The 27,153-nt window shown below is 44.7% G+C and overlaps 3 protein-coding genes across 3 annotated transcripts; 1 reads left to right on the top strand and 2 right to left on the bottom strand.

Moving 5' to 3' along the window:
- The first annotated feature begins 2,407 nt into the window (after positions 1–2,407).
- On the top strand, positions 2,408–12,010 carry LOC115159939 (astacin-like metalloprotease toxin 5). The gene is made up of 11 exons (XM_029710085.1): positions 2,408–2,571; positions 2,715–2,780; positions 2,926–2,982; positions 3,127–3,195; positions 3,336–3,385; positions 7,970–8,051; positions 8,161–8,275; positions 8,463–8,635; positions 9,632–9,713; positions 11,492–11,613; positions 11,725–12,010. Exons 1-11 carry the CDS (start codon positions 2,535–2,537, stop codon positions 11,727–11,729), a joined length of 858 nt encoding a protein of 285 aa, XP_029565945.1. The 5' UTR covers positions 2,408–2,534; the 3' UTR covers positions 11,730–12,010.
- Positions 12,011–14,838: 2,828 nt separating this feature from the next.
- LOC115159820 (trichohyalin-like) lies at positions 14,839–16,665 on the bottom strand. The gene has a single exon (XM_029709875.1). The coding sequence runs from the start codon at positions 16,663–16,665 to the stop codon at positions 16,141–16,143; it is 525 nt and encodes a 174-aa protein (XP_029565735.1). The 3' UTR covers positions 14,839–16,140.
- A 307-nt stretch (positions 16,666–16,972) lies between these two features.
- Positions 16,973–19,869, bottom strand: LOC115159819 (uncharacterized). The gene is made up of 4 exons (XM_029709874.1): positions 19,586–19,869; positions 19,130–19,360; positions 17,124–18,114; positions 16,973–16,983 (listed from the first exon to the last, which is right to left on the bottom strand). The coding sequence occupies exons 2-4, from the start codon at positions 19,265–19,267 to the stop codon at positions 16,973–16,975; spliced, it is 1,140 nt and encodes a 379-aa protein (XP_029565734.1). The 5' UTR covers positions 19,268–19,360; positions 19,586–19,869.
- Positions 19,870–27,153: the final 7,284 nt, after the last annotated feature.

Below are 27,153 nucleotides of genomic sequence, written 5' to 3'. Positions count from 1 at the left end.
GTTCAGTGTACATTTCCAAGGCAACAAATCCTCTAAAACGAACCTTCTCTGGGGTAGGCTAACTCGGAGCTTTCTCATATATCCTGAATGAAGTGTCTGATTTGCGAGGACCAATGAAATCAGATCGATAGGAGTGGGGTAGGAAGGGGCTTGTGCATTGATAAGCATATCAAAGACGTTAACAATAGATAATAAAATATGGCACTTTTGCCCATAAGATGGCTCTAATTTGGACTATTTTACACCATAGCCTGATAAAATTTGCAATAACTATTCTAGAGTAAAGACGTCCCCATACATAGGTTCAGTTTGCTCCTAGCAGAACTCGGCTAGGCGATGCAAACTTCTGTGCTCACACTTCCTAAAGACCTTGGCTTGAAAAACTAGGAGAAAGAGGCAATATTACTGTTTGTCTCTCTTGAGCCACCGTAGTAACAATATAGCCAGAAACACTTGCTCAAAATAGATACATCAAGAAATCTGTATAGAATTTTTTAAGTTTTTGCAGAGAAGGTCTTAGTCGCGCAATTACACATCAGTTTAGTGCAGTAATTCTCAAGTGAATGATAGCAAACACTTCATTAAAGAATCCCGTCCATAGTTCCCACCCCTACTGTGAACCAATCACTGATGAAGGGGTGTAGACTTTGACTACCAAACTTCGACTTGCCTCAACACAAAAATTGGTGTACGCAAACAGCTGAAAAAAACCTACCAAACACCAAAATGAACAAAACTTCACAAAATGTATAAGCTTAAACTGTTTCGACTGGGAAGCATGTGACAGCCTTTTGCGGCAGGTGGACGAGCAAAATCCACCATCGTAGTACGGATGAAGCCTGAGCTGGAATGTGAAGCTAGCTGAAGCTGGCTAGATGTAAAAGACCCTGAGTAGATCTAGCTTGCTTCTTGGTATACCACTCTGGGAACACTCTGGACATACGACATGGGCTCTATGCTACATTATGGACAGTACTGTTCACTACTCTATACTATGGACGCACATTACCACTGTCTATACTGCACTATACATGAACACTAACACTGTCTACACGGTTTCCCACAGCAGATATTTATTTTCTGTCAATGGGGAGCCCACCATCATAGCCAAGATCCACGACAAGATATCAGAGATTGGCCAGAGAACACATAGGACTGAACTAAACATCCAGAAAGTCTGACCGCTCTACAACTGTGGCTGTATGACATGCTATATGCTTTTTGACCAGACGGCATCAGATACATGGCCTACACATACTAAGACAGAGGAGCGCTGTTTTGCTGTCTCGGATGCTTTATCTGAGGTTGATGTGTCTTTCTGTCAATAGTGTGCAACTGCAGCCCACATTTCGGGGTGTTCCTGCATGAGGGCATTCCTGCATCTGCTACATTATGCACAGTACTGCTCACTATATACTATGGATGCACATTAACTGTCTATACTGGTCAAGGGAGGACGATTGGAGGGAAAGAGAGAGGAGGTTGAAAAGACTGAGGGAGGCAGAGGATGGGTTTGTATCTGTTGAAGATAGCAATGACAAGGGAGAGGGTATGTCGAGGAAGATTGCTATCAAGTTCAAACAGAGTGGAAGGGGTAGAAGTTGTTGTGAGGAGCTTGGAGCCCAATTCTTCCATTGATGGGCATGGTTATGATAAAGATACGATTGGTTCAGTGGGAGTAAGATTTTTGAAGAAGGTGGAACCAGGCCTTTTGTCTGATCCATGGTCGGTTTCAAGTTGGGTGGAAAAGATGGTGGGTGCCGTTGAGTCGGTGAAGGTAACCCTAAGTGGAGGTGTCTGGTGCGAGAGAGGCAGGTTTAGGTGGCCAGGGTCATTGTAGTGCAGAAGATGTTGTATGCAGAGGAAGTGAAGAAGGTAGTGGAGGGTGAGGGATTCAGAGAGAATCCCTGTGAATAGTAGATCTTTGCCAGAACAGAGGGATAGGCCAATGAGTGATATATGTTTCAGTGAGGTTGGCTTAGCATTCATAGCAATTGTTATCTGCTGTACCGCAGAGATGACACGTAAGTCATAGAAAATAGATGTTGTGGTGGCAGCTGCAGAGAAGTACTTGGGGGTACGAGATTCGATTTCAGAAGAGTTACAGGGTGTGTTGAGTGGTAGTGTCTCGTCCTCTCGAGTCGTTGGCCCGGGGTAGGTTAAGATAGGGTTAAAGTAGTGGAATAAGGTGATGGGTTTTAATGAGTTTAGAGTTAGTTAGTAGAGTCATTCAATATATATATATATTTACATTTTCACGTTTCCCCTTTTCCCATTTTGTATCACAAAGGTAATGGATTCATACGATAGTTCAGTAGAGGGCGATAATGCAACGTATTGGATGCCAACCATCTTTAAACCTCACCGAAGAAGAAGAAGAAGAAGAAGAAGAAGGAGGAGGCACCTGTTCTTTTGTGATTGCTGCCCTACCAACTATTTGACTGGAAGGAGAGCTATTGAAGAAATTTGTTTGTGCTGTTTTTCTGGTTGTTTTTTCCCCCCCCCAAATCTTGGGGGACAATCGTTGTTTCAACATGGTTTGGTTTCTGATTCTCATCTGGTTTGTCCAAGGTAGGACCAGTCATTTTGTTTTCGTGACATCCTACTTTTGAGTGTTTTCCATTTGAGTTAGGCCAGGCCAGTTGCACTGTAGACGCCAATTGGTTCACCATGTTATTATGTAACATGTATTATGTTACCCTTGTGTATTTCAGTGGGCAGTGTTCCCATCACCAATTTGACAAATGCTACTACTTCAAATTCTACTTTCCCTGCCACAGGTAAGCAGGCCTGCTTTGGGGACCGCTCATTTCGTAAGGTTACAGGCTGAAAACTAGGCCTGTTTACCATTTTTAGTTCATGTAGGCCAGCCCCACTGCAAAACTGTTGTTCTGTTCCTCTTTATATTTTCTTTCTGTATTTCAGTGGACAATTCTACAAACCCCATCAACAATTCTACAAATGTGACTTTCACTGCCACAGGTAGGCCTCTACTGTGATTCTCAAGTCAATCTCTTGGCGTGATGGGCCTAAAGAAACAATTCCATTGGTTTTCTTCAAGTTCATGGCTTATCTATCAAAAATAAAATATTGCAAAATGTGTTTAATGTTAACAATTGCCTTTAGGTTCTACTGCCTCAATGGGACCACGCCACAGACAAAATGATTGGGTTAAAATGCCTGAAACCAGAGAAGGTAACGCATTCATTAGATGAAGCGCACAATCCTGGACCTCTACTGCGAGGTCTGGACTTTAATGGCACTGGAGGTAGTGACTTGTAACTAGTACATGTTGTGTCAGTGTGGTTGTTTCAGACCCTCTCTCTCTGTTACAGAGGACTTACAGTTCGACCTTGCTATCGTGGAGGGAGACATTCTGGTTTCGGTGAGTCTATTATCCCTGCTTTCTGTCCTGTTACTGCATCTTTTTTTAGGCTGATGAATCAGATTGATACCACCTTCTGGTATACACAGCCTGAAGCTAATGACTGCAAAATCATTCAAGCCAGATTGTTGAACAGAATTACATTTGAACTTGCTCTACCGGTTGTCCATGGTGTTGGTCCTTCAGATGGTTGAAATTTGAGCCAAAATATCCACAGGAAAAATATACAATGCATGCATACTGAAGTGCCAGGTGATAGAAATTTCAACTTCAGTACCGCCACTCTAAAAAGTTGTTAACAGTACTTTCCTGTGGATGTTTTGACCATCTGAAGGATCAACACCACGGACCACCAGTAGAGTAAGTTTAAATGTGGTTTTATTCAACATTCTGTCTTGTAAAGAAACCTTAAACGATTTTGCAGTCATTCGTTTCAGTCTGTGCATACCAGAAGCTGGTCCAGTGCCTTCCGAAAGCAGCCTGAATTCAAAATGGATTAAACACAAATTCTAACCCATCTACACAAAATACCCCATAATGACAGTGAAAATGTTTTAGACATTTTTGCTAGTTTATTGGAAATGAAATGCGGAAATATCTAAACTATTTGCATCCCAGCGTCAATACTTTGTAGAAGCACCTTTGGCAGCGATTAGCGCTGTGAGTCCCGCTGGGTAAGTCTAAGAGCTTTCCGCATCTGGATTGTGTAACTTCTCAAAATTATTCAAGCTGTCAAATTGGTTGTTGATCATTACTAAACAACCATTTTCAGGTCTTGCCGTAGATTTGTCAAAACTGTAACTCGGCTACTCGGGAACATTCTGTCTTCTTGCTAAGCAACTCCAGTGCAGATTTGCGCTTGTGTTTTAGTTTCTTGTCCTGCAGAAAGGTGAATTATGCTCCCAGTGTCTGGTAGAGAGCAGACTAAACCAGGATTTCCTCTAGGATCTTGCTTGTGCTTATCTCATTCCGTTTCTTTTTTATCCTGGAACTCCCCAGTCCGCAACGATTACAAGCATACCCATAACATGATGCATCCACCATGCTTGAAAATATGAAGTGGTACTCTGTAATCTTTTGGATTTGCCTCTCATTACACTTTGTATTCAGGACAAAAAGATAATTGCTTTGCCACATTTTCTGCAGTATTACTTTAGTGTCTTGACGCCAACAGGATGCATGTTTTGGAATAATTTTATTCTGTACAGGCTTCCTTTTCACTGTCAATCAGGTTAGTATTGTAACTAAAATGTAGTTCCATTCTCAGTTTTCTCCTATCACAGCCATTAAAGTCTACCTGTTTTAAAGTCACCATTGGGCTCATGGTGAAATCCCTGAGCGGTTTCCTTCTTCTCTGGCAACTGACTTAGGAAAGACACCTGTATCTTTGTATGGACTGGGTGTATTGAAACACCATCCAAAGTGTAATTATTAACTTCACCACGCTCGAAGGGATATTCAATGTCTGCTTTTTTTACCCATCTACCAATAGGTGCCTTATGCAAGTTATTTGAAAACCAATAGGTCGTTGTAGTTAAATCTGTTTGAAATTCACTGCTTGTTCGAGACCTTACAGATAATTGTATGTGTGGGTTACAGAGACGAGGTAGTCATAAAAAATTGATGTTAAACACTGTTGCACAGTGAGTCATGCAAATAATAGATTTATTGTGTGTCGGCCAGTGACAATCTCAATTTAAATCGTAGTGGGCGTTGCCAATTGCACGGTTTTAGTTTATTTATTTATTTATTTTTTTTCCTTTTTTCTTCTAAAATATATATTTCTCTTCTAAAAGATCTTAAAATATATATATATATATATATATAAAAAAATAATAGTCTACAAAACATTAGGAACACCTAACATTGAGTTGCACCCCCCCTTTGCCCTCAGAAAAGCCTCAGTTCGTCAGGGCATGGACTCTACAAGGTGTCAAGCATTCCACAGGAATGCTGGCCACATGATTTCCTCAATGCTTCCCACCATTGTGCCCAGTTGGCTGGTAGTGGATCTCTAATCCGAAATGGCTTGTTCCCATCTCATCCCTCAGATGCTTAATTGGATTGAGATCTGGTGACTGGTCAGGCCACTGCACTAAGCTGAATTCACTGTAATTTTCGTGGAACCATTCCTGGACAATCCGAGCCTTGTTTCATGGGGCATTAACCTGCTGATACACTGCTGCCATGAAGGGATGCACCTGATTTTTCAATTATGTTAAGACATTCAAACGTTGCTCAACTTTTATCATGGGACCCAACGTGTGCCATGAAAAGGCACCCCACAGCATACCACTGCCACTCACCAGCCTGCAATGTTGACAAACGGCATGATGGATGCATGTGGTTTTCTTCATACCCTAGTCCTCCCATCAGCGTGAAATTGCAAAAAAACGGCATTTATCATACCAGACGCTTTTCCAATTCTCCTGTGTCCAGTGTTTCCTTAGTCCACTGCAACAAGTTTTTTGCTGAAAGAAGTGGAACTCTGCCATACCCCATTTGTGTCAAGGTTCTACGAGCTGAGCATTTTTGGGGTCTTTGGGAACAAATGTTTTACTGGACTGTCAATTGACTATAACTGTAGCCCGTCTGTTGCTCTGCACAATTCGTGTCACCCATTTTCGACCACTGGACTGCCATTGGCTGGATGTCCTTTGGGTGGTGGACCATTCTTCACACACACGGGAAACTGAGTGTGAAATACACAGCAACGTTGCAGTTCTTGACACACTCAAACTGGTGAGTCTGGTACCTACCATACCCTGATCAAAGGTACTTCAATATTTTGTCCTGCCCATTCACCCTCTGACTGGCATATAGACATGATCCATGTCGCAAGGCTTAACAATCCTCCTTTAACCGGTCTCTTCATATACACTGATTTAACAGGTGACCTCTAAGGATCATAGCATTCACCTGGTCAGTCTGTCATGGAAAGTACACTGTATATTGCTCCATTCTTTTTTTTCTACATACTTAGTCTGGTTTTAGTCATTGAAGTTAATACTGAAATAGTTTGACCATTTTAGAACTTAATGACGTTACCCTAGGATAGGGGGCACCACAGCGCATTTTTTAAAATATTCGTGCCCATTTTAAACGGCCTACTACTCAAACTCAGAAGCTAGGATATGCATATAATTAATACTTGTGGATAGAAAACACCCTAAAGTTTCTAAAACTGTTTGAATGGTGTCTGAGTATAACAGAACTCATATGGCAGTCAAAACCCCGAGACCGATCGAAACAGGAAGTGGAATTCTGAATTGTGGACTCAACTTCACATCTTTGCCTATTAATCACACCGTGAGCTATGGTTCATTGAGCACTTTCTATTGCTTCCACTAGATGTCCCCAGTCTTTACAAAGTGGTTTGAGCCTTCTACTGTGGAAACTGACAGAATGAGAGTCTGTTGAAATTGGTCACAGGAGGAGGGCCATCACCATTATGACGCCGGCGGCCCTGTCTACCCCCACCTTTCGAAACGTTTTGAAACACAATGCAATCGTCCCCATCGAATCTTATTGGCTCTCTTGTTGAAACAGGCCCTGAAGATTTATGTTATACAACGTTTGACATGTTTGAACGAACCTAAATTGGGGGGGGAAATGTTTTTTTTCGAAATTGCTGTCCCGCGGCCGACGAAGGTTTTGGAGCAGTCTTCAGACGCGCTAACAACAGCAAGCTAATGGAACATAAAGGATGGACTTTTTAGAACGAAAATACATTTGTTGTGGACCTGGGATTCCTGGAAGTGCTTTCTGATGAAGACAACCAAAGGTAAGGGATTATTGACAATAGTATACAAGATTAGATGTGATATGCGATTGTTCCAAGATGGTGCTGAGCTGTATTTACTAGGTATCGCATCCCCTTTTATCGCAAAGTGTGATTACCCAGTAAAGTTATTTTTAAATCTGGTATTACAGGTGCTTTCAAGAGATATTCATCTATAAATCTTAGAATGACAATATTACATTTGAAAAATGTTTTCGAATAGTAATTGAGTAAATTGTAGCACTGTTTCCCGGGATGCATTTGAGGGAAAATAGTTAGTCAACGTCACGCGCCGATGTAAAATGCTGTTTTTATATATAAATATGAACTTTATCGAACAAAAGAATGCATGCATTGTGTAACATGATGTCCTACGTGTGTCATCTGATGAAGTTTGTAAAAGGTTAGTGCTGCATTTAGCAGTTTTTTTGGTTATTTGTGATGCATGTGGTTGGTCGGAAAATGGCTATGTGGCTACTTTTACCATGTACTCCTCTAACAATCTAATGTTTTGCTTTTCCTGTAAAGCCTTTTTGAAATCGGACAATGTGGGTCGATTCAGGAGAGGTGTATCTATAAAACGATATGAGACAGTCCTATATTTGAAAAAAATATATATATTAAATTTCGTTATGCTAATGTCGATAGGAGTTTTTCGCTGGATGTTCGTCCCGCTTACGGGACAGAGGCCGCACCGGGGTTAAAAACATTCATAGGGGAAACGCGTAAATAACAATTGAATTAATCTGAGGCCTATACTCTATAGCAACAGCTGGATTTAAGACTAGGTGTTTGTCCTACAGGAAGACCGATTAGCTGTGAAGTCACTTTGGCCTGAGAATGAAGGCGTCACTTCTATCCCCTACAAGATCAACGATTATCTGGGTGAGTGTCGAATACAGTAGGAGAGATGAACACTGTAACACTAGATGTTTTCTAATACAGTGAGAATGATATGCACCGTCTAATGGTAGATTGTCTCTGATCCACACAGTGGACAGAAAGGAAACTATACTAGCAGCGTTCAAGCTTATTTCAGACCAGACGTGTATCCGCTTCCACGAATACACCAATGAGATGAACTACATAGAGTTCATCTCTGGGACAGGGTGAGTCCAAAGTGGGCACATTAACACATTCTCTCCTTCCCAGCAGTTTACAGTTAACTCACAACCTCTCCTTCCTTTTCCTGTGTTCAATCCTTTATTTTTCCTCTCTTCCTGTCATATCCCCTCTTTCTCCTCCATTTCTCTCCTCCCGCTTCTCTCCCCTTTATCTCTCTTCACTTAACTCTAGCTGTGCGTCGTATGTAGGTTTCCAGGGCGGGGCCCAGTCTGTGTACTTCGGTAGAGCCTGTAACGTGGGGAACCTGTGTCATGAGCTGATGCATGCCCTGGGCCTGCACCACGAGCACACACGGCCAGACCGTGACCAATACGTCACCATACAGTGGGACAACGTGGTCCCAGGTAACTCACACCAACACAACATACTAAACCACCTCACGGGCAGTGCATGTGGATCAGGGGCAGGGCTGGTCAATTTGTCCCATGAAGAGCTGCAGTGTGCAGGCTTTAGTAGCAGCCCAACACTAACATACCTGATTCAGCTTTTTGTGGTCTGGAGTGAAGACCGTATAGAATAACTATTGACATTTAGTATTTTATTAAGTACTGCCTAAGCAGCAGTTACTCTTCCTGGGGTCCACACAACATGAAACACTACATACCACAAGGACAGAACCACTTTAGTTTAAAATAAGAATAGTCTTTCATACATTTATGCCTTAACGTTCCATTTATCATGTACTTATTATAACGGAAATAGTGCAGCCATTCATTTCCCCATACATTGCAACCCTTTTCTCTACTGTTGAAATTGCTTTGTCTAAGCAGGTCCTGATAGCCTAATATCATAGCTACCTTGAATCCTGATATCCTAATCTCACAGCACCAGTTCTGTAAACACCAGAGAGAATCTTACACCAGTAACCATCAGTGTTCTTCAGTTTGAGACCAATACTATGTATTTCAGGCTCATTTCCAATGATGTAGAATTGAACTGAATTAGTTTACTCCTGTGAATTTTCCCTGGCGTGAACGCAGCAACCTTGTTCGCTAAATTTGCCTGACGCGAATAACACTACGTTGTCATCTACAGTTACCACCCGTAATGGGTATCCTGGTGTAAAATATACCTTTTACAGTTGCCACCCGTAATGGGTATCCTGGGATAACATGTAAGCTTGTTTTGAAGGCAGTTTTGTTACATTACCACCCGCAATGGGTTTCATTAGGTAAGATGAAATATTCATGCCTTGAATCCTGTAGAGTTTCCTCCTGCTAGAGGTTCAACTTAATGGTTTCCATCTCAACTTGTCTACATTTTCATTCCCCTATATCACATTCACACCCAGCAGTGTCCACCAGTCACATCTGCTTCTTGTAACTCTTTTTAACTTCCAGGAAAAGAAAATAATTTTAAGGTGAAGAAAGGAGACACTCAGGACCTGCCCTATGACTACGACTCCATAATGCACTACGGAACGTCAGTCATACTCCTCTCCTCCTTATTCCCACTAAAGTCCTAATTTTACTCACCTTGTTTTTAGCAATAAGTAAATATTAGTTTTGTGACTGTGTACGGTCGTGGGCAAAAGTTGAGGAAACAAATATACATTTTCAGTCTGCTGCCTCAGTTTGTATGATGGCAATTTGCATATACTCCAGAATGTTATAAAGAGTGATCAGATGAATTGCAATTAATTGCAAAGTCCCTTTTTGCCATGAAAATGAACTGAATCCCCCCCAAAAAACATTTCTGCTTCATATCAGCCCTGCCACAAAAGGACCAGCTGATCTCATGTCAGTGATTCTCTCGTTAACACAGGTGTGAGTGTTGATGAGGACAAGGCTGGAGATCACTCTGTCATGCTGATTGAGTTCGAATAACAGACTGGAAGCTTCAAAAGGAGGGCGGTGCTTGGAATCATTGTTCTTCCTCTGTCAACCATTGTTACCTGCAAGGAAACACGTGCCGTCATCATTGCTTTGCACAAAAAGGGCTTCGCAGGCAAGGATATTGCTGCCAGTAAGATTGCACCTAAATCAACCATTTATCGCATCATCAAGAACTTCAAGGAGAGCGGTTCAATTGTTGTGAAGAAGACTTTCTTGGGTGCCCTGAAGCCCAGCAAGCGCCAGGACTGTCTCCTAAAGTTGATTCAGCTGTGGGATCGGGGCACCACCAGTACAGGAATGGCAGCGGGCAGGTGTGAGTGCATCTGCATGCACAGTGAGGCGAAGACTTTTGGAGGATGTCAAGAAGGGCAGCAAAGAAGCCACTTCTCTCCAGGAAAAACATCAGGGACAGACTGATATTCTGCAAAAGGTACAGGGATTGGACTGCTGAGGACTGGGGTAAAGTCATTTTCTCTGATCAATCCCCTTTCCGATTGTTTGGGGCATCCGGAGAAGACAAGGTGAGCGCTACCATCAGTCCTGTGTCATGCCAACAGTAAAGCATCCTGAGACATTCACGTGTGGGGTTGCTTCTCAGCAAAGGTAGTGGGCTCACTCACAATTTTGCCTAAGAACACAGCCATGAATAAAGAATGGTACCAACCATCCAGGAACTGTTTGGTGATGAACAATGGATTTTCCAGCATGATGGAGCACCTTGCCATAAGGCAAAAGTGATAACTAAGTGGCTCGGGGAACAAAATATCGCTAATTTGGGTCCATGTTCATTAAACTCCCCAGACCCTAATCCCATTGACAACTTGTGGTCAATCCTCAAGAGGCGGGTGGACAAACAAAACCCCACAAATTCTGACAAACTCCAAGCATTGATTATGCAAGAATGGGCTGCCATCAGTCAGGATGTGGCCCAGAAATTCATTGACAGCATGCCAGGGCGGATTGCAGAGGTCTTGAAAAAGGGTCAACACTGCAAATATTGACTCTTTGCATCAACTTGAATGTAATTGTTAATAAAAGCCTTTGACACTTATGAAATGCTTGTAATTATACTTCCGTGTTCCATAGTAACATCTGACAAAAATATCTAAAGACACTGAAGCAGCAAACTTTGTAGAAATTAATATTTGTGTCATTCTCTCAACTTTTGGCCACGACTGTACAGTATCCAGCTCCAGTAACATTTCCCTGTGTGTACCAAATGGTTCCCTATTTAGGTCACTATTGTTTACCTGGGCTCTGGTCAAACTATGTGCACTATATTGGGATTAGGGTGGCATTGTGACGCAGTCCTTGTGTTAAAGTAGCAAGTCCTCTAATCCCCAATTGTTGGGTTTCTCCTGGCAGATACTACTTCTCATCAAACCGTAACCCCACTATTCACTCCAAGAAGAGGGGAGTCCAGATTGGACAGAGAAATCACCTGAGCCCCCTGGACATAGCACGCCTCAACAAACTCTATCAATGTGGTAAAGACATGCACACACAGAGACAGGAAAAATATCAGAGTTGGGCTGCCTTTGTAAATGCAGTCATTATCGCACTGTATTCTAACCATGTTCATGTCCTGTCTTTCACAGAATAACAATGCACAGTTTAGCATTTATGACACCATCGAAGAAGATTTCAACACCGCTGCTGTCGACTGAAGATTCCAACACAAATGGCACTGACATTTTAACTTCTCAACAATGAATAAGTTGAACAAGTCCCTTAAAGCTTTCTGATGGATTATACGTGTGTCTGGCAGTAGTTTAATTGCTCCTGTGTGCTCTTGCTGCCTTGAATTAGGCCTATACCACTGCACTTGTCTTGGAAATAAATAAAATGACCTAGACTGAAAAGAATCCAGTCAGTGTGATGTTGCTTGCAGTGTTCTGTTTCATTCTATAATGGACCTTCTCAGCTATGCTCATCATACATCCCAAGGTGGGATCAGAGAAGAAGTAGATCTAGCATAGCAGGAGAGACTTAAATTAATGGTGAGTTATTCCTTAAACTTGGCCGACTACCTAGGCAACAAATTATTTAACGATGATGCTGTAACAGGACTTAGACAGCAGGGATCATAGACTCACCAAAATAACAATTTCGCCCTCTAGAAGGGTGTACTACGAAACAGGCTTGAGTTGGCGAGGTAACTTGGGTGAACTCTTGAGCTCAACTCAGGATAACCGGTACCATGGAAGTGGCCCACCTTTTAGCAAGGAATGCTAAACCAATATACATAAAGATTTATACACACAGCCGTTCAAAAGTTTGGGGTCACTAAGAAATGTCCTTGTTTTTGAACGCCTTTTTTGTCCATTAAATATCAACTTGATCAGAAATGGTGTCGACAATGTAAATAACTATTGTAGTTTTACATACGCCTTAGCCAAATACATTTAAACTCAGTTTTAAACAATTCCTGGCATTTAATCCTAGTAAAAATTCCCTGTCTTAGGTGTAGTTAGGATCACCACTATATTTTAAGAATGAAATGTCAGAATAATCGAGATTTATTTCAGCTTCTATATCTTTCATCACATTCCCAGTGGGTCAGAAGTTTACATACACTCAATTAGTATTTGGTAGCATTGCCTTTAAATTGTTTAACTTGGGTCAAACATTTTGGGTAGCCTTCCACAAGCTTCCCACAATAAGTTGGGTGAATTTTGGCCCATTCCTCCTGACAGAACTGTTGTAACTGAGTCAGGTTTGTAGGCCTACTTGCTCTCACAAGCTTTTTCAGTTCTGCCCACAAATTCTCTATAGGATTGAAGTCAGGGCTCTGTGATGGCCACTCCAATACCTTGACTTTGTTGTCCTTCAGCCATTTTGCCACAACTTTGGAAGTATGCTTGGAGTCGTTGTCCATTTGGAAGACCCATTTGCGACCAAGCTTTAACTTTCTGACATGTCTTGATGTTGCTGAAATATATCCACATGACTTTCCTCACTCATGATGCCATCTATGTTGTGACGTTCACCAGTCCCTCCTGCAGCAAAGCACCCCCACAACATGATGCTGCAACCCCCGTGCTTCACGGTTGGGATGGTGTTCTTTGGCTTGCAAGCCTCCCCCTTTTTCCTCCAAACATAATGATGGTCATTATGGCCAAACAGTTTTATTTATTTTTTTCATCAGAGCAGAAGACAATTCTTTAAAAAGTATGGTCTTTGTCCCCGTGTGCAGTTGGCTTTTTTATGGCGGTTTTGGAGAAGTGGCTTCTTCCTTGCTGAGCGGCCTTTCAGGTTATGTTGATATAGAACTCGTTTTACTGTGGATATAGATACGTTGTACATGTTTCCTCCAGCATTTTCACATGGTCCTTTGCTGTTGTTCTGGGATTGATTTGCACTTTTCGCACCAAAGTACGCTCATCTCTAGGAGACAGAACGCGTCTCGTTCCTGAGCGGTATGATGCTGCGTGGTCTGATGGTGTTTGTACTTGCATACTATTGCTTGTACAGGTGAACGTGGTACCTTCTGGCGTTTGGAAAATACTCCCAAGGATGAACCAGACTTGTGGAGGCCTACAATTTTTTTCTGAGGTCTTGGCTGATTTCTTTTGATTTTCCCATGATGTCAAGCAAAGAGGCACTGAGTTTGAAGGTAGGCCTTGAAATATATCTACAGGTACACCTCCAATTGAATAAAATGATGTCAATTAGCCTATCAGAAGCTTCTAAAGCCATGACATCATTTTCTGCAATTGTACAAGCTGTTTATTAAAGGCACAGTCAACTTAGTGTATGTTAACTTCTGAACCACTGGAATTGTGATACAGTGAATTATAAGTGAAATAATCCGTTTGTAAACAATTGTTGGAGAAATTACTTGTGTCATGCACACAGTAGGTGTCCTAACCGACTTGTCAAAACTATAGTTTGTTAACAAGAAATTAGTGGAGTGGTTGAAAAACGAGTTTTAATGACTCCAACCTAAGTGTATGTAAACTTCTGACTTCAACTGTACATAGTTGTACAGAGGCCCATTATCAGCAACCATAACTTCTGTGTTCCAATGGCACATTGTTAGCTAATGCAAATGTGTCATTTTAAAAGGCAAATTGATCATCAGAAAACCCTTTTGCAATTACGTTAGCACAGCTGAAAACTGTTCTGATTAAAGAAGCAATAAAACTGGCCTTTAGACTAGTTGGGTATCTGGAGCATCAGCATTTGTGGATTCGATTACAGTCTCAAAATGGCCAGAAACAAATAACTTTATTCTGAAACTCGTCAGCCTATTCTTGTTCTGAGAAATGAAGGCTATTCCGTGCGAGAAATTGCCAAGAAACTGAAAATCTCGTACAACGCTGTGTACTACTCCTCCACAGAACAGTGCAAACCGGCAATAACCAGAATAGAAAGAGTGGGAGGCCCCGGTGCACAACTGAGCAAGAGTACATTAGAGTGTCTAGTTTGAGAAATACATGCCTCAACTGGCAGCTTCATTAAATAGTACCCGTAAAACACCAGTCCAAACGTCAACAGTGAAGAGGTGATGCTGGCATTCTAGGCAGAGTTGCAAAGAAAAAGCCATATCTGACTGGCCAATAAAAAGATTAAGATTGGCAAAGAACACAGACACTTGGCAAAAGAATACAGACACTGGACAGAGGAGCTCTGCCTAGAAGGCCTGAATATTCCTTGGGTTTACACCAATCTTAATACTACTGCACTGATCACACTCAAACAGAAAAGGCTGATGCTTGCAATTCATTTTTATTGTAAAGTTGTATGATATAAAGCAGGAAGTATTAACACCCAAAAGCCCATTTATGGCCATGGCAAACTGCCTATCATAGACCCTCTCCCTCTTCTTCCATGTTGTCCTCCAGCAGCTCATGAAAGCAATGCTGTCAATCCACATGGAAGCAGAACATAGAGTGCTCCTGTAAAACAATTATCCCGTCAGGAATTCATCAAATAGCCATTGAACAAATGGGATTCACAGTAATACATTTGTCTGAGCATTTTCTATCATAAACCCCAGTTCTGGAGCCCCTATCCTCTCATCACAAGCCCAAGCATTTACCTCATCTGCTCTTCTGTGTTTTCCTCTTCCTGCCTCCCTCCCTTTGATCCTTTCCTATTGATGCTTCAACAGATAAAGTGACCTCATATGCCACAATCTGTTTCAAGAAAAAAACATCCGAAAGCCCGCTCACATGAGGTGAATAATCACATGAGATCAGGAATTGTAGTGTTTGAGTTGAAAGACATTGCATAAATGAACTTCTATCAACACTAATACAGTTGTCTACAGAGAACAGGCTTTGATAGTAAACACTTACCTAATGTAGTCATGGAGCTGTGCTCCTCCTCCAACCCTCCCATCCTTTCCAATTGATGCTTCAACAGATCTGTTTCTTTGGCTGCTCTTCTCATCTATCTCAGACTTGAACAGGCTTAGAAAGAGGACAAAAGGAAACCAAAGCAACTTTAAAAGAGAAGTAGAAGAGGCAGACTTCATTTCTTTTTGACATGTCTGTTGGCTCTTTTTCCTGTGCTCTTGGTCTTCTCCTTTCCTGCTCATCCTTAGTTATTTTGGCCATTCGTACATTGGAATTCTCGTTCCATCTCCTCTCTATTACTCCTATAAAATGTTTTCACCTCTTTTCTCTGGGTCTCTGTTTATCTTGCCTCCCCCTTGTGTTTTCCATAACTTTGTTATGATCCACTCAGCTCTCCTTTACTGCTGATCTCATTTCTCTTTTATCCCATGGTCCTACCGATTCTGTCCTCAGAACTTGAATTCTATATATCCTACTTCCCTCCTGATAAACCACTCTGGTCTCCCTTCCTCCTCTCTCATGTTTCCTCCTCTTCACCCTCATGCCTGGCTTCCTTATAGTTTTTTCCTGCTTTTGCTCATTTTCTCGTTTTGTTTTTTGTTTTTTCTCTTTAAACAATCGAATTTGTTTTTGTTTATTTACATATATTAACATATCTAGGAGCATTGACTTGTACATTTCTTCTTTTGTCTGCTCCCTTTCTTTTGTCATCTACTCAAAAGTTGTCATTGACTCGTCCGCCAATTTCTTCTGCTTCTTCCTTGTTCTTCGCAGAGCGGTCTCTGGACGCTGCTCCCTCTCTTCCCTCCGCACAGCGGCGTCAGATGTAGACGATGTGACCTCGTTTACAACCACCTGTTTTGCTCTCTGTGTCTGCCCTTTTTTCTGACACAGCGCATGCCTCTTTTCTCTTTCAATCTGTGCATTCCTCTCTTCTCTCTCATACAGTTTCTCCATCTCCATCTTGAACCTGGCCTCGTGATCTTTTATTTTTTGAAGCTCTGCTCTCTTCTTATCCTCGTCTCGTATCCTTGTCTGCCTTTTCTGTTCCTCCTTCTCTTGTTCCTGCTGTATCTTCAATCTTCTTTTCTGTTCCTCTTTCCTCCTCTTCTCTTCTTTCTCTCGTGCCTTTTGCTGCATCTCCAACACCTTCATTCTCTCCTTTTCCCTGTTCCTCTCCTCCTCCATCCTCTGTTTCTCAATCTTTTTCAACTTCTCTTCCCTCTTTTTCTCCATCTTTTTCTCTTCCTCTGCCCTCTTTTTCTCTTCTTTTTCACGGGCCTTCTGTTGCATCTCCTGCTTCTTTCTTTCTTTTTTCTCTCTCTTTTTCTCTTGCTCTCGTCTCTTTTTCTCATGTTCGATCTTTAGTTTCATCTCTGCCTTCTCCCTTTTCCTCTGCTCCGCTAACTTGTTTTTTTCCATATTTTCTGTCCTTTTCCTTTCCTCCTCATTCAATTTCTTCTGTCTCTTTTCCCACTTCTTGAGCTCTTCGTCCCTGGCTTTTTCCTTCCTCCTTTCGATCTTCATCATCTCTTCATTTCTCTTAGCTTCGTCCTTGAAATATTTGATCCTGTCTGCGTAGCTCATGGCATTAAGTTCTTCTTTCCCTCGGCTCGCCATCATAGACATTGCATTGGCGGTTGCATATCTCCCTTCCATTTTACCACTATCAATCTCCTTCCTGTCCCTCTCACCATAAGGATCTCTGTGTAGACATCTCTGCTGTTGTCCACTCATGCTCTCCTCACTTTCACTACTCCCCTCCTGACTTGTGTCCTCACTCACACTCTGAGACACATCATCCTCAGACGAGCACGAGGGAGTCACAGCCTTCTCAGTGATGACGCGGAGCGTCTTGATGTAGTCAGCTTCTGTGTTCACCCTGTGAGCTAGCGGGCACAGCTCCTCGTAAATGGATTTCCATGTGAGTGACTCCTCACATACGTCGTCAGGCAGGTATAGATCAGATGATTGCCTCTTGAGCACATTCACAACCTCAACCAGGTCCTGCTGGGTATCCCCCTGAGTGTCCTCTCGGGCGGCCACTTGCGTGGCGTCTGGGCTGGCTGGGCGCTCGGGGGCTGTGGCAGGGGTATTGGATTGTTCTACTGCAGAGGAGCAGGAGGCCTCAGTGTCATCGTTCTTGTCATCGTTGTTTACCCTTTTCTTCAGAATCTCTTCCTTTCTCTTTTGGGCCATCCTCTCAATCAGCTGTGCTTTATACATATTCGCAATTTCTGCACCTCTCCGTTGAACTTCCTCAGACAATTCCTCAGACGCTGCAATCTCTGGCCTCTTGACCTCATCCTTGACCTTTGCCTGGCCACTCAATGGGGACCTGGGGTGGACATGCGGATGGGTCTGTCTCATCCGGGCAGGAGGGCCGGAAACCAGGGGGTGGGATGGGACAGCAAATCGGTGTGAAGCGTGTGGGTGTGATGTCTTGGACGTTGAATGAGGCCATCTTTCAGGGGAGGTGCAGCTCTGTGTGTCCAGAGGGGGAAAGATTGAATGTTTCTTAGATGGGTCCTTCTGGGTGCTGGCAGCATGCTGGTCTGGCTCCGAATGGCTGTTGGCGAGGTACCTGTGGAGGTTGTACCGGGGGAAAGCTGGCAGTGTCGGGGAAACGGGACAAAGAATGGAGGAGGTGGAGCGCTGCTTGATCACCCCTTTATCCACCCCAATCTGTATGATGACAGACACATTTTTATTACTTAATAGCTTGATGGTGATTGTTATTACTATCTTAAAACAATTACATGTGTATGGGTAATAAATATCATAGAGAAAACATGTTTTATTACTGTATATTAGCCTACTAGGAAAATGGGAAGGTCCACACTTTTGGAATCATTCCAATTCAGAAATTCCTCCATTCTTTTTCAACTTTTTTCTAAGAATGCAGACCTTCCTCAGAATACTACCATTGCAGAATGCAGACCTTCTTAAGAATACTACCAGTGCAGAACGCAGGCCTTCCTCAGAATACTATCAGTTCAGAATACAGACCTTCCTCAGAATACTACCAGTGCAGAATGCAGACCTTCCTCAGAATATGATGACAGACACATTTTTATTACTTAATAGCTTGATGTCATTGTTATTACTATCTTAAAACAATTACATGTGTATGGGTAATAAATATCATAAAGAAAACACGTTTTATTACTGTATATTAGCCTGTTAGGAAAATGGGAACACTTTTGGAATCATTCCAATTCAGAAATTCTTCCATTCTTTTCAACTTTATTCTAAGAATGCAGACCTTCCAAAGAATACTATCATTGCAGAATGCAGACCTTCTTAAGAATACTACCAGTGCAGAATGCAGACCTTCTTAAGAATACTACCAGTTCAGAACGCAGGCCTTCCTCAGAATACTACCAGTGCAGATTCTAGACCTTCTTAAGAATACTACCAGTGCAGAATGCAGACTTTCTTAATAATACTACCAGTGCAGAATTCAGAGCTTCTTGAGAATACTACCAGTGCAGAATGCAGACCTTCCTCAGAATACTACCAGTGCAGATTGCAGACCTTCCTCAGAATACTTCCAATGTGCAGTTCTTTTCTTGCCTTCTTATTTCACTATTCTATCTATTTAGATCTCATTTCTGTGTATCAGGATTGGGAACATCTAAAGCAACTACAGTATATCTACTGTTATGAAAGTCTGATTGAAGAAAACTGCTCTTGTTACCTCCTCCAAGAGTTGGTGCAGCCTAAATATTTCTCCATACAGCGCCTTAATCTCCCTCATGTTTCCTCGCTCAGTTCTCCATGTCTCTTTGGCCAATCTCCAATGGGCGAGGTCAAGGTCACGGATATCCTCCCGCATGCCTAGTTCAACCTGGGTTCCCTTCTCATTTAGCCTCTTCTTTTTCCTCTTCTTCTGGGTTGAATCGGTGTCCTCCTTGCCCTGCCTACACACCTTTGGGGCAGTAGGGATATTGAGAATAGAACATGGTATATTTTATTTTACTCATTGGATTATTATGTACCTTCCATTGTATTTCATTGATATAGAATATCAATAAGGTATAATGTTGACACTAGATCAAGCCGTAGTTAGTACAACGTTTACACTGATTGTCCATACATGATTAGTCTGGACCACTTTAGTGGGTCGTAGATGTAGCCTGCAGATGGGACTTACATTAAGGCTGGGGAGTTGTGAGGAGTTGTGAGGCTGGTGTGTTCTGGGCCTGTGGAGTTCAGTAGTTCCTGTGCAGAAATCGTCCTGTGCAGTCCGATTTGCCCATGGCTAGAAATGAAAATGATGACAAACATGCAGTTAGTAATGAGGTTATTGTTATTTTCAATCTTAGAAAAGCTCATAGGCCTGTATGTCAAAGTGATGATTTTAAATCACTGGAGTTTTGACTATGAGGGTGGTGAGAGAAAAGAGATTCTAACCATTCTTATGATGAGCCTTGGGAAGGAGAACTTTCCCATAGATCCTTCAATTACAGTAATCCTGAAAAAGGTACAATATGGCTTAAAAATATTATTATATAATTTAAATAATCTAAATTAAATTCTGTCACAAAGTAGGCCTTTTCACACTAAATCACAAGTGGTCACAACTACTTACCACCAATCAATCACTTAAAAAATAACCATCCAAAATATAGCTGTCACAACATCCACAGAAGGTGGCGCCTCTCCTCGGTCGAGCGGCGCTCGGCGGTCGTCGTCGCCGGCCTACTAGCTGCCACCGATCTGTGTTTCAGTGTCTGTTAGTTATGTCTGTTTTGTGATTGCACCTGTTTTGTGTTTGTCATTAGTGGGGGGGTATTTAGTCTGTCTGTGTTTAGCTAGGATTCGTGCGGGATTGTTCTTTGTTACGTGTGGTGTTACGTTTATTGTATAGGCATTAGGGTTGCCGGGCTGCGCCCCGTCTGTTTCTTGAGCGGAGCTTCGTCTAGTCATTTTTGACTGTTATGCTCTCAGCCATATATGGATCTTGCCATTGGAGTATTAAATTAAGTTTGTTCCAACGGATCTCAGTCTCCTGCGCTTGACTCACTCCTTAAACGGTTTATCCCGCTCGTGACAGAATCCCGCACCACTTATGGAGTCAGCAGGGACAGAAACATTTTCAATGGAGGAACAAGTCTCCCAACATGCCCGCCTCCTCCAGCGACTGGGCACGGCCATGGACCAGGTGCTGACCCGATTGGAGAGCTGGGAATCGGTCCATCAACCCCACCAGGACCGATTCATCACCCGGCGCCCCTACCTGATCCAACCGAACCCAGTACAAGCGGGATACGGATCATGGTTCCCAGGGAGTTCGATGGGACGGCCGCTGGGTGCAAGGGGTTTTTGCTCCAGTTGGACCTGTACCTGGCGACCGTCCGGCCCTCTCCCTCCGATGAAGAGAGGGTGAGCGTCCTCGTCTCATGCCTCACGGGTAGAGCCCTGGAATGGGCCAACGCCGTCTGGGAGGTCCCAGACTCAGCGAAGGACAACTACCCGGAGTTCGCTCGCCGCTTCCGGGCGGTATTCGATCATCCCCCGGAGGGCAAGGCGGCGGGCGAGCGATTATTTCATCTGAGGCAGGAGACGAGGAGTGCTCAGGACTTTGCTCTGGAGTTCCGGACTCTAGCCGCCGGATCGGGGTGGAATGAGCGGGCCCTGATTGACCACTACAGGTGTAGTCTACGTGAGGACGTCCGCCGGGAGCTGGCTTGCCGGGACCATACCACCACGCTGGACCAGTTGATTGATTTGTCCATCAGGCTGGACAATCTGCTGGCTGCCCGGGGACGTTCTGATCAGGGCCTATTCATTCCACCTCCCATCCCTCCTGCTCCAACGCCCATGGAGCTTGGAGGGACTGCTGCTGGGAGGACCGGAGGGAGGAGCCTCTCCTGCACCCACTGTGGCCGTAGAGGACACACTGCGGACCGGTGCTGGAGAGGTTCTCCCGGGAATTCAGATGGCAGGCGGAGCACCCCATCGACCTCCCAGGTGAGTCTGCACCAGCCACACCCAGAGCCCCCTGTCGACCACATGTATGTCTCTGTTTTCTTCCCTGAGTTTTCCCCTCACTCCCAGTATAAGGCACTAGTCGATTCAGGCGCAGCTGGGAGTTTTATGGACCGAAGTGTTGCTGATAAGTTAGGGATTCCCCTGGTTAAACTGGACCAACCCTTCTCCGTGCACGCTTTAGATAGTCGACCACCAGGGTCTGGCCAAGTGGAGAGTCCAGACCAAGTGGAGAGTCCAGACCAAGTCTCCACTGTGCACATCCCCTCTGAATATGCCGATTTGGCTCTCGCCTTCAGTAAAACAAAGGCGACTCAATTACCACCCCATCGACAGGGGGATTGTGTGATAAACCTCCAGGCTGGCGCGGCCCTTCCTAAAAGTCACGTGTATCCTCTGTCGCAGGAGGAGACAGTGGCTATGGAGACATACGTCACTGAATCCTTGAGACAGGGATACATTCGGCCATCTAAATCACCCGTCTCCTCGAGTTTCTTTTTTGTGAAGAAGAAGGGGGGAGGCCTGCGCCCGTGCATTGATTATAGAGGTCTAAATTCTATCACAGTGGGGTTCAGTTACCCACTACCTCTCATCGCTACGGCCGTGGAGTCATTTCATGGGGCGCGCTTTTTCACCAAACTAGATCTCAGGAGCGCGTATAACCTGGTGCGTATCCGAGATGGAGACGAGTGGAAGACTGCATTTAGTACCACATCTGGCCATTATGAGTACCTCGTCATGCCGTATGGGTTAAAGAATGTTCCCGCCGTCTTCCAATCCTTTGTGGACGAGGTTCTCAGGGACATGCTCGGGCAGGGGGTGGTGGTGTACATCGATGACATCCTGATCTACTCCTCCACTCGCGCCGCGCATGTGGCTCTGGTGCGTAAAGTGCTTGGGCGGCTGCTGGAGCATGACCTATACGTCAAGGCTGAGAAATGTGAGTTCTTCCAACAAGCCGTTTCTTTTCTGGGATATCGCATTTCCACCACAGGGGTGGTGATGGAAGATGACTGCGTTATGGCTGTGCGTAATTGGCCGACCCCTACCACGGTAAAGGAGGTGCAGCGGTTCTTGGGGTTCGCCAATTATTACCGGAGGTTTATCCGAGGCTTTGGCCAGGTGGCAGCTCCCATTACCTCACTGATGAAGGGGGGTCCGGTGCAATTGCGGTGGTCGGCCGAGGCGGACAGAGCCTTCCGTCGTCTGAAGGTTCTGTTTACCAATGCTCCGGTGCTGGCGCATCCGGATCCCTCTTTGCCATTCATAGTGGAGGTGGATGCGTCCGAGGCTGGGGTGGGAGCTGTGCTTTCGCAGCGTTCGGGCGCTCCTCCGAAGCTCCGCCCCTGCGCATTCTTTTCTAAGAAGCTGAGCCCGGCGGAGCGCAACTATGATGTGGGGGACAGGGAGTTGTTAGCTGTGGTCAAGGCTTTGACAGTGTGGAGACATTGGCTTGAGGGGGCACGTCACCCTTTTCTCATCTGGACCGACCACCGTAACCTGGAGTACATCCGGGCAGCGAGGAGACTTAATCCTCGTCAAGCCAGGTGGGCCATGTTCTTTATGAGGTTTCAGTTCACCCTTTCGTACATTCCGGGTTCTCGGAACCGGAAGGCCGACGCACTGTCACGTCTCTACGACACCGAGGAGCGGACCATCGATCCCACTCCCATACTCCCGGCTTCCTGTGTGGTGGCACCGGTGGTGTGGGAGGTGGATGCGGACATCGAGCGGGCGGGTTCGGTTCGAACCCACTCCACCTCAATGTCCCGCGGGTCGGAAGTTCGTTCCGCTGGGTGTTCGTGATCGCTTGATCCGATGGGCCCACACTCTACCCTCCTCGGGTCACCCTGGGGTGGAACGGACAGTGCGAGGCCTGAGGGGAAAGTACTGGTGGCCCACCTTGGTAGAGGATGTAAGACACTATGTCTCTTCCTGTTCGGTGTGCGCCCAGTGCAAGGCTCCTAGGCACCTGCCTCGAGGGAAATTACAGCCCCTCCCCGTTCCACAGCGACCATGGTCTCACCTCTCGGTGGATTTCCTTACGGATCTCCCGCCATCTCAGGGTAATACTACGATCCTGGTTGTTGTGGATCGGTTCTCGAAGTCCTGCCGTCTGCTTCCGTTGCCCGGTCTTCCCACGGCCCTACAGACCGCGGAGGCCCTATTCACCCACGTCTTCCGGCACTACGGGGTGCCTGATCTGATCGGGGTCCCCAGTTCACGTCCAGGGTGTGGAAGTCGTTTATGGAGAGGCTGGGGGTCTCGGTCAGCCTGACCGCGGGTTTCCACCCCGAAAGTAATGGGCAGGTAGAGCGCATTAACCAGGATGTGGGCAGGTTTCTGCGGTCATATTGCCAGGACCGGCCAGGGGAGTGGGCGCGGTTCGTACCCTGGGCCGAGATGGCCCAGAACTCTCAGCGCCACTCCTCTACTAACCTGTCACCCTTCCAGGTCGTGTTGGGGTATCAGCCGGTCCTGGTGCCATGGCAACAGAGCCAGACAGAGGCTCCTGCGGTGGAGGAATGGGTCCAGCGCTCTAGAGGGACCTGGAATGCGGTCCAGGAGTGTATAAAGAAGGCTGGAGATCGACACAAGGAGAGCGCTGACCGCCACCGCAGTGAGGCCCCGGTGTTTAACCCAGGGGATAGAGTCTGGCTCTCGACCCGGAACCTGCCCCTCCGCCTGCCCTGCCGGAAGCTGGGTCCGCGATTTGTAGGGCCATTCAAAGTCCTGAGGAGAATAAACGAGGTGTGTTATAGGTTACAACTTCCTACATATTACCCTATTAACCCCTCGTTTCATGTGTCTCTCAGGCCGGTGGTAGCTGGTCCGCTGCAGGACGTTGAGGTGCGGGAGGTCCCCCCGCCCCCCCTGGACATCGGAGGGGCCCCGGCGTACACAGTCCGGGCCATCTTGGACTCCCGACGTCGGGTGGGGGGCCTGCAGTACCTCGTGGACTGGGAGGGGTACGGTCCGGAGGAGAGGTGCTGGGTCCCGGCGAGGGATATTCTGGATCCAGCCATGTTGCGGAATTTCCACAACCTCCGCCCGGATCGCCCAGCGCCTCGCCCTCCGGGTCGTCCCCGAGGCCGGTGTCGGTGCGCTGCGGGACCCGCGCGTCAGGGGAGGGGTACTGTCACAACATCCACAGAAGGTGGCGCCTCTCCTCGGTCGAGCGGCGCTCGGCGGTCGTCGTCGCCGGCCTACTAGCTGCCACCGATCTGTGTTTCAGTGTCTGTTAGTTATGTCTGTTTTGTGATTGCACCTGTTTTGTGTTTGTCATTAGTGGGGGGGTATTTAGTCTGTCTGTGTTTAGCTAGGATTCGTGCGGGATTGTTCTTTGTTACGTGTGGTGTTACGTTTATTGTATAGGAATTAGGGTTGCCGGGCTGCGCCCCGTCTGTTTCTTGAGCGGAGCTTCGTCTAGTCATTTTTGACTGTTATGCTCTCAGCCATATATGGATCTTGCCATTGGAGTATTAAATTAAGTTTGTTCCAACGGATCTCAGTCTCCTGCGCTTGACTCACTCCTTAAACTGTTCATCCCGCTCGTGACAATAGCAATGATTTTGACCCTGAATTGAACTTGTAAGTGTTGCCGTAAATGGCAAACCATTTAGGCTGTCATCATATCAGAATACAATTATTTATGACATCACGATTGTGATGTAATGTGGTGCCATGGGAGACCACACCCACCCTGACAGACAACAAATCACCAGAGCCACATAGGCCTATTATCCAATTAATCCACTTCTATGTTTGAAATACAGTATATTTAGTACTAGTAAGCTCATAAACATAGTAAAAACCACACTGTAGCAATGTGTATCACTTCACAGCTACTGTCCATGATGCATCATGAGTGTTTGTCCTCTGATGGGACCCTATTCCCTACATAGTGTACTACTTTTGACCATGGCTGACAGTGTACTTTATAGGGTTGATTTGGGATGCATATAGGACTATGTAAAAAGTACCTTTGTTCGTCCTCACAATCAGTTTCGCGTTGACATTAACTCTTTTTGCTAAGTGAAAATCATGGGACAACAAGAAAGAAATGTATTCATAATAAATACTGTATGTGTTGTAATTTCAATGTAGATTCCAGTTGTAAATGGTAGACATTGTACAACAAGGTAACCCTTCAGGATGTGGCAGAGTATGAAAACCTTTGCACTGTCTCTGATGCAGGTGTTTTTTTCCCCACTCATTATGACATCACTGTGACGTCATATGGGGGACACGTTGCCCGAGTTTGGCATCTCCGGGGATAATGTGCTGTGTGCAGACCACTTTCACGCATATGCACTAGTGCAATCATTGTATTTCCTCCTGCATGAATGTATAATTGCAACATTACAGGTTTTTTTACAATTGTGCGTCACCCTATGGGACTCCCAATCACGGCCGAATGTGATACAGCCTGGATTCAAACCAGGGACTGTAGTGACGCGTCTTGCACTGAGATGCAGTGCTTCAGACCGCTTCAGACCGCTTCGCCACTCGGAAGGCCAATATAAATGCAACTTCAAAGAATTTACTGAGTTACAGTCCATATAAGGAGGTCAATTGAAATGAATTCATTAGTCCCTAATCTATGCATTTCACATGACTGTACAGGGGCACAGTCATTGGGTGGGCCTTGGAGGGCCAGCCAATCAGAATGAGTTTGTCCCCACAAAAAGGCATTATTATATGCAAATACTTGTCAGCCTCCCTCCCAGCGTGGCTACAAATTCTCTAAAATGATGTTTGAGGAACCTTATGGTTGAAAAATTAACATTCAATTATCTAGCAACAGCTCTGGTGGACATTCCTGCAGTCAGCATGCCAATTGCACACTCCCTCAAAACTTGAGGCATCTGTGGCATTGTATTGTGACACAACTGCGCATTTTAGGGGATTTGTATTGTCCCCAGCACAAGGTGCACCTGTGTAATGATCGTGCTATTTAATCAGCTTCTTGATATGCCACACCTGTCAGGTGGATGGATTACCTTGGCAAAGGAGAAACGCTCACTAACAGCGATGTAAACAAATTTGTGCACAAAATGAGAGAAATAAGCTTTTTTTGCATATGGAATATCTTTGAGATTTTTTATTTCAGCTCATGAAACATGGGACCAACACTTTACATGTGTGTATATTTCTGTTCAGTGTACATTTCCAAGGCAACAAATCCTCTAAAACGAACCTTCTCTGGGGTAGGCTAACTCTGAGCTTTCTCATATATCCTGAATGAAGTGTCTGATTTGCGAGGACCAATGAAATCAGATCGATAGGAGTGGGGGAGGAAGGGGCTTGTGCATTGATAAGCATATCAAAGACGTTAACAATAGATAATAAAATATGGCACTTTTGCCAATAAGATGGCTCTAATTTGGACTATTTTACACCATAGCCTGATAAAATTTGCAATAACTATTCTAGAGTAAAGACGTCCCCATACATAGGTTCAGTTTGCTCCTAGCAGAATTCGGCTAGGCGATGCAAACTTCTGTGCTCACACTTCCTAAAGACCTTGGCTTGAAAAACTAGGAGAAAGAGGCAATATTACTGTTTGTCTCTCTTGAGCCACCGTAGTAACAATATAGCCAGAAACACTTGCTCAAAATAGATACATCAAGAAATCTGTATAGAATTTTTAAAGTTTTTGCAGAAGAGGTCTTAGTCGCGCAATTACACATCAGTTTAGTGCAGTAATTCTCAAGTGAATGATAGCAA

The sequence above is a fragment of the Salmo trutta genome, chromosome 23 (assembly GCF_901001165.1).
Source record: "Salmo trutta chromosome 23, fSalTru1.1, whole genome shotgun sequence".
NCBI lineage: Eukaryota > Metazoa > Chordata > Actinopteri > Salmoniformes > Salmonidae > Salmo > Salmo trutta.
The sequence above is the reverse complement of the archived record's forward strand: the minus strand, read 5'-3'. Positions and strand labels throughout refer to the sequence as shown.